This window comes from Gopherus flavomarginatus, chromosome 18, assembly GCF_025201925.1.
Source record: "Gopherus flavomarginatus isolate rGopFla2 chromosome 18, rGopFla2.mat.asm, whole genome shotgun sequence".
Classification (NCBI taxonomy): domain Eukaryota; kingdom Metazoa; phylum Chordata; order Testudines; family Testudinidae; genus Gopherus; species Gopherus flavomarginatus.
The window spans coordinates 3,921,484-3,936,737 of NC_066634.1; the positions used below are offsets into that span (position 1 = coordinate 3,921,484).

At 65.6% G+C, this 15,254-nt stretch overlaps 2 protein-coding genes across 3 annotated transcripts; both read right to left on the reverse strand.

Moving 5' to 3' along the window:
* Window positions 1-60: 60 nt before the first annotated feature.
* FTL (ferritin light chain) lies at window positions 61-2,158 on the reverse strand. The gene is made up of 4 exons (XM_050927756.1): window positions 1,944-2,158; window positions 843-989; window positions 592-717; window positions 61-360 (listed from the first exon to the last, which is right to left on the reverse strand). Exons 1-4 carry the CDS (start codon window positions 2,043-2,045, stop codon window positions 205-207), a joined length of 531 nt encoding a protein of 176 aa, XP_050783713.1. The 5' UTR covers window positions 2,046-2,158; the 3' UTR covers window positions 61-204.
* A 7,103-nt stretch (window positions 2,159-9,261) lies between these two features.
* LOC127036657 (apoptosis regulator BAX-like) lies at window positions 9,262-15,090 on the reverse strand. Of its 2 annotated transcripts, XM_050927755.1 has the most exons (6): window positions 14,924-15,090; window positions 14,436-14,487; window positions 10,536-10,706; window positions 10,256-10,388; window positions 9,729-9,827; window positions 9,262-9,480 (listed from the first exon to the last, which is right to left on the reverse strand). In XM_050927755.1, the coding sequence occupies exons 1-6, from the start codon at window positions 14,979-14,981 to the stop codon at window positions 9,445-9,447; spliced, it is 549 nt and encodes a 182-aa protein (XP_050783712.1). In that variant the 5' UTR covers window positions 14,982-15,090; the 3' UTR covers window positions 9,262-9,444. The 2 variants fall into 2 exon arrangements, with proteins under 2 accessions (XP_050783712.1, XP_050783711.1); XM_050927754.1 differs by lacking the exon at window positions 14,436-14,487 and having other exon boundaries at window positions 14,924-15,088.
* Between the last annotated feature and the right edge of the window lie 164 nt (window positions 15,091-15,254).

Sequence of the window (15,254 nt, forward strand, 5' to 3'; positions counted from 1 at the left end):
GGTTGGAGCCAGGGGCTGGAAGCCAGGACGCCTGGGTCCCTGTCAGACACCTCACACAGCTGGAGGGCTAATGCCAAGCCTTTATTCAATGCCAGTTACAGATGTTGGAGGGAGCAGGTCCCACTGTGATCAGCAGGCAGCGGGGGCCTCCGGCCCAGCTGGGCAGCAGGATTTAAGGGGCCGGCCCCACGAGCAGCTTGGGGCTCAGCTGCTGTCGCCCAGGGTGAGGCGGTCAAAGAGATACTCGCCCAGCCCTGCCTCGGGCGCCCCCACACGCCGCAGATTGGTCACGTGGTCGCCCAGTTTCTTGAGGAGCTTCACCTCCTCGTCCAGGTAGTGGGTCTCCAGGAAATCGCACATCTGGGGGGGCAGAGGAGAGTTAGAGACAGGGATCCCCTTAGGCCTCCCCCCCACAGGACTTTGGGTTCTTTCCCCACCTCGGGGATGGGAGCGGGGTCTAGTGGTTGGAGCAGGGTGGGTGGGAGCCAGGACTCCTGAGTTCTCTCCCACCTCTGGGAGGGGAGGGGGTTCTAGTGATTAGAGGTGGGGGGGGGCCCAGACTCCTGGGTTCTCCTGAGGTGGGTCACTTACGTGGGGGTCCGCGTGGCTCATGGCCACCTTGTGCAGGTCCAGCAGCGCCTGGTTGATGGTTTTCTCCAGCTTCAGGGCAAAGTCCATGGCGGCCGCCCCGTTCCCCCACTCGTCCTGCTCCGGTTTCTGGAGGGGGGGAAGGGAGGGGGCTTAGGCCTGTGCCAGGGGGGCAGATGGGATTCCCCTCAAGCCTTTCCCGTAGACCCCAGCACCCCCAACCTGCACCCCTCCCCCCAGCCCCCCCAACTCACCTGGATAGCCTGCAGAAGGATGCGGCCCCCCCGGCGATTCTGGAAGCTCAGCAGCCGCTCGGCCTGTTCCCGCTTCTCGCCCGACAGGTGCCGGAAGAACTCGGAGAAATGGGCCAGCGCCACATCGTCCCGGTCGAAGAAATAGCCCTGGGGGGAGACATCAGTGAGCCCCGAGTGTGGGGCTGCCCTCAGGTCCCCCAGATCTGGGGATCAGGGTGACACCCCCTAGAGATTCCCCAATCCAGGGACCCCCCAGCCAGAGATCTGACCCCAAGAGACAGCCCCACCCCAGGTGGTTAATGATTAACATGGCTGGGGAGAGGCAGGGTCCATGGAGGCTGGACGAGCACCTGGTAAACAACAGAGGGTGGGGCTGGGGTGGGGGGAATCACGGACCCAGGCAGCCAGAGCTGGCACCCAGGGGTGTGGAGCTGGGGGGCGAGAAAGACCCTGCACTGGGGACACACAGGTGGGAAGGGTGAGGAGGTGGGGGTGCTGGGAGCCAGGACTCCTGGGTTCTCTCCCCAGCGCTGGGAGGGGGGTGGGGTGCAGGGGTTGGAATGGGGTGGGGGGGGGCTGGGAGCCAGGACTCCCGGGTTCTCTCCCTGGCCCTGGGAGGGCAGTGGGGTGCAGGGGTCGGGGCGGGGGGGCTGGGAGCCAGGACTCCAGGGTTCTCTCCCTGGCCCTGGGAGGGCAGTGGGGTGCAGGGGTCGGGGCGGGGGGGCTGGGAGCCAGGACTCCCGGGTTCTCTCCCTGGCTCTGGGAGGGGAGTGGGGTGCAGGGGTTGGAACGGGGGGGCGGGGCTGGGAGCCAGGAATCCTGGGTTCTCTCCCTGGCCCTGGGAGGGGAGTGGGGTGCAGGGGTCGGGGCGGGGGGGCTGGGAGCCAGGACTCCCGGGTTCTCTCCCTGGCCCTGGGAGGGCAGTGGGGTGCAGGGGTCGGTGCGGGGGGGCTGGGAGCCAGGACTCCAGGGTTCTCTCCCTGGCCCTGGGAGGGCAGTGGGGTGCAGGGGTCGGGGCGAGGGGCTGGGAGCCAGGACTCCAGGGTTCTCTCCCTGGCCCTGGGAGGGCAGTGGGGTGCAGGGGTCGGGGCGGGGGCTCACCAGGGACTGGTAGCTGTAGCTGGCTCGCAACAGCTGGTTCACCAGGCGGTTGGTGCCCGCTTCGCTCTCGGGCTCGTAGTTCTGGCGGATCTGGGAGCTCATGGTGCTGGGCGGTCTGGGGGTGCAGAGGCTCAGGGGGTGCAGGCCGGTCCCGGGGTGCAGAGGCTTCGTTCAAGCACTGTTGAAGCAAAAGCCTGTGGGGTCTGGGAGGGGGGCTGCGAGGCCCCTTTATACCCGCCCCACCGCGGCTCTTCCCAGCCCTGCCTGCCCCCCCGCCGCTGCGCCCGCCCCACACTGGGGGAGGGGCTGGGAGCCCGGACGCCTGGGTTCGCTCCCGGCTCTGGGAGGCTGATTGGAGAGAGAAAGAAGCGCCCCGCCCCCCCCAGCTGCCCCCCCGGACCCTGACTTTGCACAAACTTCCCCGGGGCCCCACCCCAGGAGTGACGTCAGCATGAATCAGCAAACCGCCCCCCCGGCTTTGGGCTGTTCCCTTCATTAGCCGCCCCCCCCCCCCCGCGTGGCTGAGCGCATGTGACGCACCAACTATCCCCCAGCACAAAGGGACAGAACCCAGGGTCCTGCCCCCCCGTGCTCTAACCACTAGTCTGCACTCCCCTCCCAGACCCATGGAGAGAACCCAGGGTCCTGCCCCCCGCGCGCTCTAACCACTAGTCCCCACTCCCCTCCCAGAGCCATGGAGAGAACCCAGGGTCCTGCCCCCCCACGCTCTAACCACTAGTCCCCATTCCCCTCCCAGAGCCATGGAGAGAACCCAGGAGTCCTGGCTCCCAGCCCCACCTGCTCTAACCACTAGTCCCCACTCCCCTCCCAGACCCAGGGAGAGAACTGAGTCCTGGCTCCCAGCCCCCCTCCCCGCACCCCCCTGCTCTAATCACTAGTCCCCACTCCCCTCCCAGAGCCATGGAGAGAACCCAGGAGTCCTGGCTCCCAGCTCCCCCACATTCCCTGGGGTCAGGGTCTCTGGTGTCCTGTTTTCGGGGCTCAGCAGCGGATCCGGTCCAAGCCGGTTCCCTGGGGCCAGTCACGAGCTGGGGGGGGGGTTAATTTCTAGGGCTGGGAACAGGCTGGGGTCAGCGGGTTCTGGGTGGGGAGCGTCGTAAAGAGGCCGGCTGGGGCTGGTTGGGCTGGGGGGGGGCCCACTAGGAGCAGCTGGGGCCATGGGGAGACATGGTGGGGGGCAGGCGGCCGTGGGGCGGGCGGTTTCTGCTGAGTTCAGCTCTCACGGGGTCGGGGCGCGTGATGGGCGGGGCCGGGAAATGGGGAAATGGGAGCGATTGGAAGGTCAAGTGGGTTGGAGCAAGGTGGGGGCTGGGAGCCCGGACGCCTGGGTTCTGCGGCTGGGAGGGGAGTGGGGTCTAGTGGTTAGAACTGGGCGAGGGGGGCGGTCAGGGAACCCAGATGCCGGGGTTCTCTTGCTGGGAGGGGAGTGGGGTCTAGTGGTTGGAACTGGGCAAGGGGGACGGTCAGGGAACCTGGATGCCGGGATTCTCATGCTGGGAGTGGGGTCTAGTGGTTAGAACTGGGCGAGGGGGGCGGTCAGGGAACCCGGATGCCGGGGTTCTCTTGCTGGGAGGGGAGTGGGGTCTAGTGGTTAGAACTGGGCGAGGGGGGCAGTCAGGGAACCTGGATGCCGGGATTCTCGTGCTGGGAGTGGGGTCTAGTGGTTAGAACTGGGTGAGGGGGGCGGTCAGGGAACCCAGATGCTGAGGTTCTCTTGCTGGGAGGAGAGTGGGGGGTCTAGTGGTTAGAACGAGGTGAGGGGGGCGGTCAGGGAACCCAGATGCCGGGATTCTCGTACTGGGAGTGGGGTCTAGTGGTTAGAACTGGGTGAGGGGGGCGGTCAGGGAACCCAGATGCTGAGGTTCTCTTGCTGGGAGGGGAGTGGGGGGTTCTAGTGGTTAGAACTGGGTGAGGGGGGCGGTCAGGGAACCCGGATGCTGAGGTTCTCTTGCTGGGAGGAGAGTGGGGGGTCTAGTGGTTAGAACGAGGTGAGGGGGGCGGTCAGGGAACCCAGATGCCGGGATTCTCGTACTGGGAGGGGAGTGGGGTCTAGTGGTTAGAACTGGGCGAGGGGGGCGGTCAGGGAACCTGGATGCCGGGATTCTCGTGCTGGGAGTGGGGTCTAGTGGTTAGAACTGGGCGAGGGGGGGTGGTCAGGGAACCTGGATGCCGGGGTTCTCTTGCTGGGAGGGGAGTGGGGGGTCTAGTGGTTAGAACGAGGTGAGGGGGGCGGTCAGGGAACCCGGATGCTGGGATTCTCGTACTGGGAGGGGAGTGGGGTCTAGTGGTTAGAACTGGGCAAGAGGGGTGGTCAGGGAACCCGGATGCCGGGGTTCTCTTTCTGGGAGGGGAGTGGGGTCTAGTGCTTAGAACGAGGTGAGGGGGCTGTTGGGAGCCCGGACACCTGGGTTCTCTGGTTGCTGGAGGCGTCCCCTTTACCCGCAGACCGAGTTCTTCTTCCTCCAGGGGTAGGAAGTTCCCGAGGAGCCGGGTGGGGTCCTGCCGTTCCTGAACACGCCCCGCACCGCTGGCCTTCAAACCCAGGGCCCCTACTCCCCCCACTCGGCTTTTCCCCCAGACCCCCCCCCGGACAGCCCCCAGCCGCAGTTGGCTCCTTCCCAGCATCACTGCTACGCAGGTGGCTCGGGGGGGGGGGGGTTCCAGAGTCTCTGTGTCTGGGGTGCAGCCCCCCCCAATCTTCTCAGCGTGTCCCCTACCCCCCGGAGCTGGGCCCTGGAGGGAACCTGGGACGATGCCGAGCCCAGGACAGGTGAGACCATCCGTCCTGGCCCCGCGCCAGCACTGACCCAAACCTGATGGGCTGCAGCTCGTGCAGCCCCCCCATATCTCAGCCTCCCAGCCTGGCTCCCCAGCTGACTGGGGCTGGTGAGAATCGGTTGTGTTGGGGGGCGGTGGGAACAGCAGCAGCCCTGGACCCAGAGACTCCCCACCTGAGCGCCTGGGGAGAGCCCATGGGGGGATAGATGGGGCGGGGGGCAATGGGGGATGGGGAGTCGGGAGGGTTTGGGGAGCCCTGAGGGGGGCACACCATGGCCCAGGGGTCATCAGGGGGTTGGTGGAGACTGCACAGGCCTGGGGCTTGTTCTGCTGCTGTCCCTCACTCCTGCCCCTCAGCCCCCTCCGACCCCAGCCCTGGGGCCCGTCCCCTGACCCACAGATCTTGTTGTATTTCGTCCCAGAGCCAGGGCAGAACCCAGGAGTCCTGAGGGGGGTCGGAGGTGGGGTTAGCCGGCATCTGGTTTTCCATCAAAAGGGGGCCCTGGCGGCCCCGGTCGGCACCAGTGACCAGGCCGCTAAAAGTCCAGTGGGCAGCGCCGTGGGGCCCAGGTGGCTCCTGGAAGCGGCCGGCGCATTCCTGTCCCAAGGGGCCGGAGGGGGGATGTGCCGGCCGCTTCCAGGAGCTGCCTGAGGTAAGCACCTCCCGGCCAGAGCCTGCACCCCGAACCCTTCCCACCCCCAAACTCCTGCACCCCTGCCCCAGCCCTGCACGCCGAACCCTTCCTGAACCCCCTCCTGCACCCCAAACCCCTCCTACACCCCGAACCCCCTGCCCCAGCCCTGAGACCCCTCCCACCCCCAAACTCCCTCCCAGCTCCCGCACCCCTGCCCCAGCCCCAGCCCTGCACCCCGAACCCTTCCCACCCCCAAACTCCCTCCCAGCCCCGAGACCCCTGCCACCCCCAAACTCCCTCCCAGCTCCTGCACCCCTGCCCCAGCCCTGCACGCTGAACCCTTCCCAAACCCCCTCCTGCACCCCAAACCCCTCCCACACCCCAAACCCCCTGCCCCAGCCCTGAGACCCCTCCCACCCCCAAACTCCCTCCCAGCTCCCGCACCCCTGCCCCAGCCCTGCACTCCGAACCCTTCCCGAACCCCCTCCTGCACCCCAAACCCCTCCCACACCCAAGCTCCCGCACCCCTGCCCCAACCCTGCACGCCGAACCCTTCCCGAACCCCCTCTTGCACCCCAAACCCCTCCCACAGCCCAAACCCCCTGCCCCAGCCCTGAGACCCCTCCCACCCCCAAACTCCCTCCCAGCTCCTGCACCCCTGCCCCAGCCCTGCACTCCAAACCCCCTCCTGCACCCCAAACCCCTCCCACACCCCGAACCCCCTGCCCCAGCCCTGAGACCCCTCCCACCCCCAAACTCCCTCCCAGCCCCGAACCCCCTGCCCCAGCCCTGAGACCCCTCCTACCCCCAAACTCCCTCCCAGCTCCCACACCCCTGCCCCAGCCCTGCATGCCGAACCCTTCCCGAACCCCCTCCTGCACCCCAAACCCCTCCCACACCCCGAACCCCCTGCCCCAGCCCTGAGACCCCCTCCCACCCCTAAACTCCCTCCCAGCCCCGAGACCCCTGCCACCCCCAAACTCCCTCCCAGCTCCCGCACCCCTGCCCCAGCCCTGCACTCCGAACCCTTCCCGAACCCCCTCCTGCACCCCAAACCCCTCCCACACCCCGAACCCCCTGCCCCAGCCCTGAGACCCCCTCCCACCCCTAAACTCCCTCCCAGCCCCGAGACCCCTGCCACCCCCAAACTCCCTCCCAGCTCCTGCACCCCTGCCCTGCACGCCGAACCCTTCCTGAACCCCCTCCTGCACCCCAAACCCCTCCCACACTCCGAACCCCCTGCCCCAGCTCTGAGACCCCTCCCACCCCCAAACTCCCTCCCAGCCCCGAGACCCCTGCCCCAGCCCTGCACTCCGAACCCTTCCCGAACCCCCTCCTGCACCCCAAACCCCTCCCACACCCTGAACCTCCTGCCTCAGCCCTGAGACCCCTCCCACCCCCAAACTCTCTCCCAGACCCTGCACCCCAAACCCCTGCTGGCTAGAACTAACAAGGGCTGCACCGGGGCAAGGATGGGCCCAGACTAGGAGGGAGTCTAGGCTGTGAAAGAAGCTAATTGGAACATCCCTGAGGGTGAGATTTACCTATAATCAGTTTCTTAATGTATTAGGCTTAGACTTGCATGTTTTGTTTTATTTTTTCTTGGTGACTTACTGTGTTCTGGCTGTTCTTACTTGGAACCACTTCAATCCTAATTTTTATACTTAATAAAATCACTTTTGTTTACTAATTGACCCAGAGTAAGGGATTAATACCTGGTGGAGCAAGCAGCTGTGCATCTCTCTATCAGTGTTACAGAGGGTGGACAATTTATGAGTTTACCCTGTATAAGCTTTATACGGGGTAAAACGGATTTATTTGGGGTTTGGATCCCATTGGGAGCTGGGTGTCTGGGTGCTGGAGACTGGTAACCTGCTAAGCTGTTTTCGGTTCAGTCTGCCGCTCTGGGAACGTGGTTCAGACCCTGGGTCTGGGTTGCAGCAGGCCGGCGCGTCTGGCTCAAGGAGGCAGGGTTCTGAAGTCCCAAGCTGGCAGGGACAACGGGCTCAGGGGTAGTTTCAGCACATCAGGTGACAGTCCCAAGTGGGGGTGGGGTCTCTGTGACCAAACTCATTACAGGGTCATTGGGGCGACATGTGAAGTTGGTCACCAAGGAAACAGAATATGACCATGGGGCCAGCTGGAAAACCAACCCCAACCAGATCTTCCTGTAACCCACCCCCCAGCCCTGCCGGTGCCCCTCACTCCTGACCCACAGCTCCTGCCCCCGCCCCAGCCCTGTCAGTGCCCGTCACTCCCAACCCACAGCTCCTGCTAGCCCAGCCCTGGGCTCCCCCAGCCCTGCTGGTGCCCCTCACTCCTGACCCGCAGCCCCTGCTAGCCCAGTGCTGCCCCCCCCACCCCCCAAGCCCTGGGCCCAATCTTCTTAATCTCAAGCGGGCGGCTGCAGCTGGGGCAGGCTGATGATAAGAACTGGTGGGACCCTCTCCTCTGCCTAGGAGCCGGACCTGCTGCTGGCTGCTTCTGGGGCACAACACAGTCCCTGGTGCCAGGACAGGCGGGAAGCCTCCCTTAGCACCCCGCTGTGCCGCTGACCAGGAACCACCCGAGGTAACCCCATGCCCTGATCCCCTGCCCCAGCCCTGAGCCACCCCCAACCCGGAGCCCCCTCCTGCACGCCAACCCCCATTATCCCCAGCCCTGTCCCAGAGCCCTGATCCCCTCCCACACCGCAACTCTCTGCCCCAGCCCTGAGCCACCCCCAACCCGGAGCCCCCTCCTGCACGCCAACCCCCATTATCCCCAGCCCTGTCCCAGAGCCCTGATCCCCTCCCACACCGCAACTCTCTGCCCCAGGCCTGAGCCCCCCCTGCACTCCAGGGGGAAATTGGGGCACAGGGGTCAGTGGGACACAAGGGGGCAGCAGGGGGGAATCGGGGCACGGAGGGCAACAGGGGGGCAGTGGGGGAGAATTGGGGCAGCAGAGGGGCATCGGGGCACAAGGAGGCATCGGGGCACTGGAGGGGCAGCAGGGGGGCAGTGGGACACTGGAGGGGCAGCACAGGCAGAATCAGGGCACAGGGGGGCAGCGGGGGTGTGCGTGTTTTCCTCCACTGGCCTTTCAAAAAGTCACAAAAGTCTCGGCAGTTTTTCCCACTTGTTTATTTCTCTGCAGGGCCGTCAGCCGCTTACAAAACTCGGCTGCGCTGACCCGCGGTTTTGGTTGCGCCGTTCGACAAGAACCAGCCCCAGGGAGACGGGTGGGCGATGGGTCTGGCCGGTTTTCTGCAGCGCTTTCGGTCACGCCATGGGACGCCCGGTGCGCCAGCCTCGCTGCCAGCTGTGACGTCCGATTACAGACATTGGACCCGTAGAAACACATGAACCAACGCGAGTGCAATCGACAGGCCGGACGGGGGGGGACAGCGGATCCGGCACATAAATATCCCACAACGCCGGGTACAGCAGCACCACGCGAACTCCAGCGCCCGGTTTGGGGGCCCTTGTAAATAATCTGGGCCCCACCAAATTCGAGTGGACTTGGGAGGTGCTTTTCCCATTGTTCGGTTTTCGAGGGCAGTGACGTAACACAAAGAGAATCCTACATTTGCACGTTGCACTTTCCTGCTCAGCTGCTCGCACAACAGCCCCCGTGCGAGTGTTTAGCTTTTCTCCAGGGCAAATCTTTGTCACCGGGACTCAGCACGGAGCCCGGCGCAGTTCAGAGCCCGTGTTGCGGTTGGTTTCAGTATCTCGAGCTCCCAGAGTATCGATCACCCGTTCGAACGGGTCCTGCTCCGGGTGAACAGCGGCGTTAAAACGATGATTTGGCGCGACTGAGTTTTTTTTAAATCGAGTTAATTTGTTTCACGTTAATCGTGATTCATTGGCAGCCTTGATTATTTGTCCTTTTTCATTTGTGATTTTCTCTTTTTTTTTGCGGGAGGGGGAGATGCTCACACGTCCCCCCCCCCAGCCCCCTCCTCCTGCCTTTGCTTCTGCAGGTAATTCCCCCCACCATACACCCAGTGGGGTCTCTGCTGCAGAGGGGGGGCTGCTCTGTCCAGCGGCTGATGCCGTCCCGGGGGGGGGGGTCTGTGCCCCCCCTAGGCAGAGGAGGTGAGGTAACTGAAGATGGAGTCCTAGCAAATAGAGGAGGGAGGTTAGTGGCAGACATATGCCACACTCCCCCACCCAGAGACACCCCCCCAGCACCCCCATGAGGGAGGGGGAGCAGATGGGGGAAGGACTGCCAGGGGGGCAGCGGGCTTCACCTGTGGGTGGCGGAAGGGGCTCCCTGCAGGGTGGGGAAGGGGTCCCAGAATGGGGGAGAATCTCTGGGGTGGGGGACGGGTCCCAGGGAGGATGGGGGAGGGGTCTCTGCACTCACCCAGCCCCCCTGGTGCTGGATCCAGGGGGTGACTCGCTCCCACAGGAAGTTTAGGGCCCAGTCGACCAGGGACCGGAGACAGTCAGACCTGCCCAGAGCCTGGGGGAGAGATTGTGGGGGGAGGGGAGGGGGTGAGCAGCCAGCTGGGATCCCAGCCCCCACCCCCATCTGGGGACAGAACCCAGGAGTCCTGAGTCCCAGCCCTCCCTGCTCTAACCCCTAGATCCCACTCCCCTCCCAGAGCTGGGAGAGAACCCAGGAGTCCTGGCTCCGAGCCCCCCCCCTGCTCTAACCACTAGATCCCACTCCCCTCCCAGAGCTGGGAGAGAACCCAGGAGTCCTGGCTCCCAGCCCCCCCCTGCTCTAACCACTAGACCTCACTCCCCTCCCAGAGCCAGGAGAGAACCCAGGAGTCCTGGCTCCCAGCTCCCCCTGCTCTAACCACTAGACCCCACTCCCCTCTCAGAGCTGGGAGAGAACCCAGGCGTGCGGGCACCAGGCACAGCCACCCCCACCCCCCATCTTACCTGAGCGATGACCCTGTAGGTGAAGTAGAAGAAGACGACGACTCTGCCCCAGTTGATGCCGTCACGAAACACCTCCTCTGAGACCACAGCCAGCGCCGGCAGGGGGGGCTGCCCCGCCATGCACTGCACCAGGCTGCAGGGAGAGGGGGCATCAGTGAGGGGCTGCGGGTCGGGAGTGAGGGGCACCGGCAGGGCCGGTGCAGGGGGGGCTGCGGGTTGGGAGTGAGGAGCACCATCTGGACTTGGGGGGGGGGGGGGCTGCATGTCGCGGTCTCCTCACCTGTCGATCTCGGGGTTCTGGCTCATGCTCCCCCATATCCGGTGCAGAGTCTCACGCAGGGAGGTGACCCGGGGCCCGTCGGGGGTGTCCTGGCCCCCCAGCTCCTCCATGGTGACCGACCGGGCGGGGGGGGACCCGGAGCCCCGCTGTTGGAGCAGGGACCAGACGAACCTGGAACAGAACCAGCAGGGACAGGTTACCGGGCTGGGGGGGCGGGGGCAGGGGAGGGTGCTGGAGAGGGAGGGGCCTGTCGGAGGGAGGGGCTCAGGGGGTGGGATCTGGGAAACACTGGGGGGAGGTCGGGGTGTAGGAGGGAGACACCGGGGGAGGGGGCTGGGACCTTATGAGTGTGATATATCATCTCATGGGAAGGTGACAGGGCCAGAAAGAGGGGGAGAATCGGGGCACAGGCGGGAATCAGGGCACAGGGAGGGCAGCAGGGGGGCAGCGGGGGGAATTGGGGCACAGGGGGGCAGCGGGGCACAGGGGGGGCAGCAAGGCACAAGGAGGGCAGCAGGGGGGAATCGGGGCACAGGAGGGCACTGGGGCACAGGGAGGGCAGCAGGGGGGAATCGGGGCACAGGAGGGCAGTGGGGCACAGGGAGGGCAGCAGGGGGGAATCAGGGCACAGGGAGGGCAGCGGGTCACTGGAGGGGCAGCAAGGGGGAATCGGGGCACAGGGAGGGCAGCGGGGCACAGGGAGGGCAGTGGGGGGGAAATCAGGGCACAGGGGGGCAGCGGGACACAGGGAGGGCAGCAGGGGGAATCAGGGCACAGGGGAATCAGGGCACGGGGGGCAGAAGGGTGGAATCGGGGTACGGGGGCAGCAGGGAACTGGAGGGGCAGCGGGGGGAATCGGGGCTTGGGGTGTCAGCAAACAAGGCTTGTCCATTGCCATAGCTGGGATTCAAAACACGGAGGCTTCGTCTTTCGGGAGACACTTGAGGGAACTCGTATTATGGAAGGCCGCGGTAACCGGCGTCTGAGCTGGGTAATGGGTAAACCCCCCTGGGCTAAGTGCCAGGATGTTTGGGAGGAGAGTTGAGCTGCTTGTTTTCTCAGGCCAAAACGCTGCTGGAAACGTATAAAAACCCAGGACACGACCCTCCTTTGTCCCAGATCCGCTTTGGGTTTCAAGAGCCGTCGGGATTGAGATCCCCAGTCACTGCCCGGCGTCACCCCGAATACGGACCCTGGACTGTGACCGCTGGACTATTTCTAGAAGGGCTTTTGGCCACTACGAGCTCCTCTCTGCTCCGCCCCGAACCTCGAGAACTGAATTTGAGTCCGCCCAGCGATCGCCCAACCAACGCGCTCGCTTTTCTGGGAGGAAATGGTGGTTTGGTGAAGAGGCTTGGCTAGAATCGGGCATCGAGACAAGGTCCGAGTTTTGTATTGACCCGGGGGGCGGCGGGGCCTTTGGGATCAGAAGAACCTTTTCCCGCAGCGGGTGAGATGTCCAGGCAGCACCGTCCCGTCTGAGGGGCGTCTGGAGGCAGGCCTGCGGCCCAGCACCTCGAGGGAGGGAACCGTGTGGTTTGGGTCGCTGGGGAACCGGGGAGGTGAACCGGAGGCTGGTTGGTGAACCTGAGTATTGGCAGATCCGCCAGCGTTCGGGGTTTCTCAGCCCCGTCCTGTTCGCAGTTCACCCCGAGTGAGCGACCTCAGCTGGCTCCCACGGGCGGCATCGTCATGGGGCGCAGTGGGCACTGGTGGGGGAGGGGGCACAGGTGGGGGAATGGGCACAGTGGGTGTTGGTGGGGGATGGGCCAGTGGAGGGTAAGGATTTGGGGGTGCAGGAGGAAGCCGGGGTGCAGGTGAGACACTCCGGGGGAGGGGCACTGGTAGGGGAGGGGCCTGTGGAGCGTGAGGACTTGGGGGTGCAGGGGAAAGCTGGGGTGCAGGTGAGAGACTCTTGGAGGAGGGGTGTTGGTGAGGGAGGTGCCCGTGAAGGGTGACGATTTGGGGGTGCAGGGGAAAGCTGGGGTGCAGGTGAGAGACTCTAGGGGGAGGGGACACTGGGGGGAGGGGTCTGTGGAGGGTGAGGATTTGCGGGTGCAGGGGAAAGCCGGGGTTCAGGTGAGAGACTCTAGGGGGAGGAGATATTGGTGGAGGAGGGGGCCATGAAGGGTGAGGATTTGGGGGTGCAGGGGAAAGCCGGGGTGCAGGTGAGACTCTAGGGGGAGGGGGCACTGATAGGGGTGGGGCCTGTGGAGGGTGAGGATTTGGGGGTGCAGGGGAAAGCCGGGGTGCAGGTGAGACTCTAGGGCGAGGGGGCACTGGTGGAGGAGGGGGCCGTGAAGGGTGAGGATTTGGGGGTGCAGGGGAAAGCCGGGGTGCAGGTGAGACTCTAGGGGGAGGGGGCACTGGTGGGGGTGGGGCCGTGAAGGGTGAGGATTTGGGGGTGCAGGGGAAAGCCGGGGTGCAGGTGAGATTCTAGGGGGAGGAGATACTGGTGGAGGAGGGGGCTGTGAAGGGTGAGGAATTGGGGGTGCAGGGGAAAGCCGGGGTGCAGGTGAGACTCTAGGGGGAGGAGATACTGGTGGAGGAGGGGGCTGTGAAGGGTGAGGATTTGGGGGTGCAGGGGAAAGCCGGGGTGCAGGTGAGACTCTAGGGGGAGGGGGCACTGGTGGGGGAGGGGTCTGTGGAGGGTGAGGATTTGCGGGTGCAGGGGAAAGCCGGGGTGCAGGTGAGAGACTCTAGGGGGAGGAGATACTGGTGGAGGAGGGGGCCGTGAAGGGTGAGGATTTGTGGGTGCAGGGGAAAGCCGGGGTGCAGGTGAGAGACTCTAGGGGGAGGGGGCACTGATAGGGGAGGGGCCTGTGGAGGGTGAGGATTTGCGGGTGCAGGGGAAATCTGGGGTGCAGGTGAGACTCTAGGGGGAGGAGATACTGGTGGAGGAGGGGACCCTGAAGGGTGAGGATTTGGGGGTGCAGGGGAAAGCCGGGGTTCAGGTGAGAGACTCTAGGGGGAGGGGGCACTGATAGGGGTGGGGCCGTGAAGGGTGAGGATTTGGGGGTGCAGGGGAAAGCCGGGGTGCAGGTGAGAGACTCTTGGGGGAGGGGTGCTGTGGGGGAGGTGCCCGTGAAGGGTGAGGATTTGGGGGTGCAGGGGAAAGCCGGGGTTCAGGTGACAGACTCTAGGGGGAGGGGGCACTGGTGGAGGAGGGGGCCGTGAAGGGTGAGGATTTGTGGGTGCAGGGGAAAGCCGGGGTGCAGGTGAGACTCTAGGGGGAGGAGATACTGGTGGAGGAGGGGGCCGTGAAGGGTGAGGATTTGGGGGTGCAGGGGAAAGCCGGGGTGCAGGTGAGACTCTAGGGGGAGGGGGCACTGGTGGGGGAGGGGTCTGTGGAGGGTGAGGATTTGCGGGTGCAGGGGAAAGCCGGGGTGCAGGTGAGAGACTCTAGGGGGAGGAGATACTGGTGGGGGAGGGGTCTGTGGAGGGTGAGGATTTGGGGGTGCAGGGGAAAGCCGGGGTGCAGGTGAGACTCTAGGGGGAGGGGGCACTGGTGGGGGAGGGGTCTGTGGAGGGTGAGGATTTGGGGGTGCAGGGGAAAGCCGGGGTGCAGGTGAGACTCTAGGGGGAGGGGGCACTGGTGGGGGAGGGGTCTGTGGAGGGTGAGGATTTGCGGGTGCAGGGGAAAGCCGGGGTGCAGGTGAGACTCTAGGGGGAGGGGGCACTGGTGGGGGAGGGGTCTGTGGAGGGTGAGGATTTGGGGGTGCAGGGGAAAGCCGGGGTGCAGGTGAGCGGGTCTCAGGGACTCTCCCTGGGAAGAGGGCGCAGGGCACGGGATTGTAGTGGTTGGCGGGGGGCAGAAGAAAGATGCGGGGGGGGGCATACGGGAGGAGAGGGGTCGGAGTTCCAGGGACCCCCGTTTCCGGGGGGGGGTCCCCCACTTACCCCCGGAGCAGGGACGCTCCGATTTGCTTGATGCAGGAAATGCTCTCGGCACCTCAAAGGGAGAGAAAATTCATGGGGCTCCCTGCTCAGAACCCAGGCGTCCGGGCTCCCAGCCCCTCCCCCACTAGAGCACCCTCCCACGCGAGCCGGGGATAGAACCCAGGCGTCCGGGCTCCCAGCCCCTCCCCCACTAGAGCACCCTCCCACGCGAGCCGGGGATAGAACCCAGGCGTCCGGGCTCCCAGCCCCTCCCCCACTAGAGCACCCTCCCACGCGAGCCGGGGATAGAACCCAGGCGTCCGGGCTCCCAGCCCCTCCCCCACTAGAGCACCCTCCCACGCGAGCCGGGGATAGAACCCAGGCGTCCGGACTCCCAGCCCCGCCCACGCCAGGGAGAGAACCCAGGAGTCCGGGGCCTCCCTCCGGTTTTCGGACCTCCCCGCGTGAAACGAAAGTGAAAGCTGACCCCCCCGGGGGGGGGCTCCTACCGGTGGGGGATGGGCGAGCAGGGGCAACCGACCGCCCCCCGCCCTGGTGCGTCTCCATCCCGCTGCTGGCCCGGGACCCCGCCCCGCCGGACGCTGCAAGGCAGGATCCGCATCCCGCCCATTTACACGTGTCCTGCCCCGGGTAAGGAGCCAGGACTCCTGGGTTCTCTGCCCTGGTCGGGGAAGGGAGGCGGGGAGGGGTTAGACCAGGGTGGGGCTGGGAGCCAGGCCCAGGACTCCTGGGTTCTCTCCTTGCCCCAGGGAGGGGTGTGGGGGTTGGGGGGGGGGAGCTGGGAGGCAGGAGCCAGGACTCCTGGGTTCTCTCCCCAGT

Coding starts and splice junctions, on each gene's coding strand:
- FTL (XM_050927756.1), bottom strand. CDS start 2,045: ATGAGCTCCCAGATCCGCCAGAACTACGAGCCCGAGAGCGAAGCGGGC. Junction 990..1,943: donor GCTACAGCTACCAGTCCCTG/GTGAGCCCCCGC, acceptor GTCTCCCCCCAG/GGCTATTTCTTCGACCGGGA. Junction 718..842: donor TCCTTCTGCAGGCTATCCAG/GTGAGTTGGGGG, acceptor CCCCCCCTCCAG/AAACCGGAGCAGGACGAGTG.
- LOC127036657 (XM_050927754.1), bottom strand. CDS start 15,045: ATGGGCGGGATGCGGATCCTGCCTTGCAGCGTCCGGCGGGGCGGGGTC. Junction 10,707..14,923: donor TGCTCGCCCATCCCCCACCG/GTAGGAGCCCCC, acceptor GTTCTGTTCCAG/GTTCGTCTGGTCCCTGCTCC. Junction 10,389..10,535: donor CAGAACCCCGAGATCGACAG/GTGAGGAGACCG, acceptor CTCTCCCTGCAG/CCTGGTGCAGTGCATGGCGG.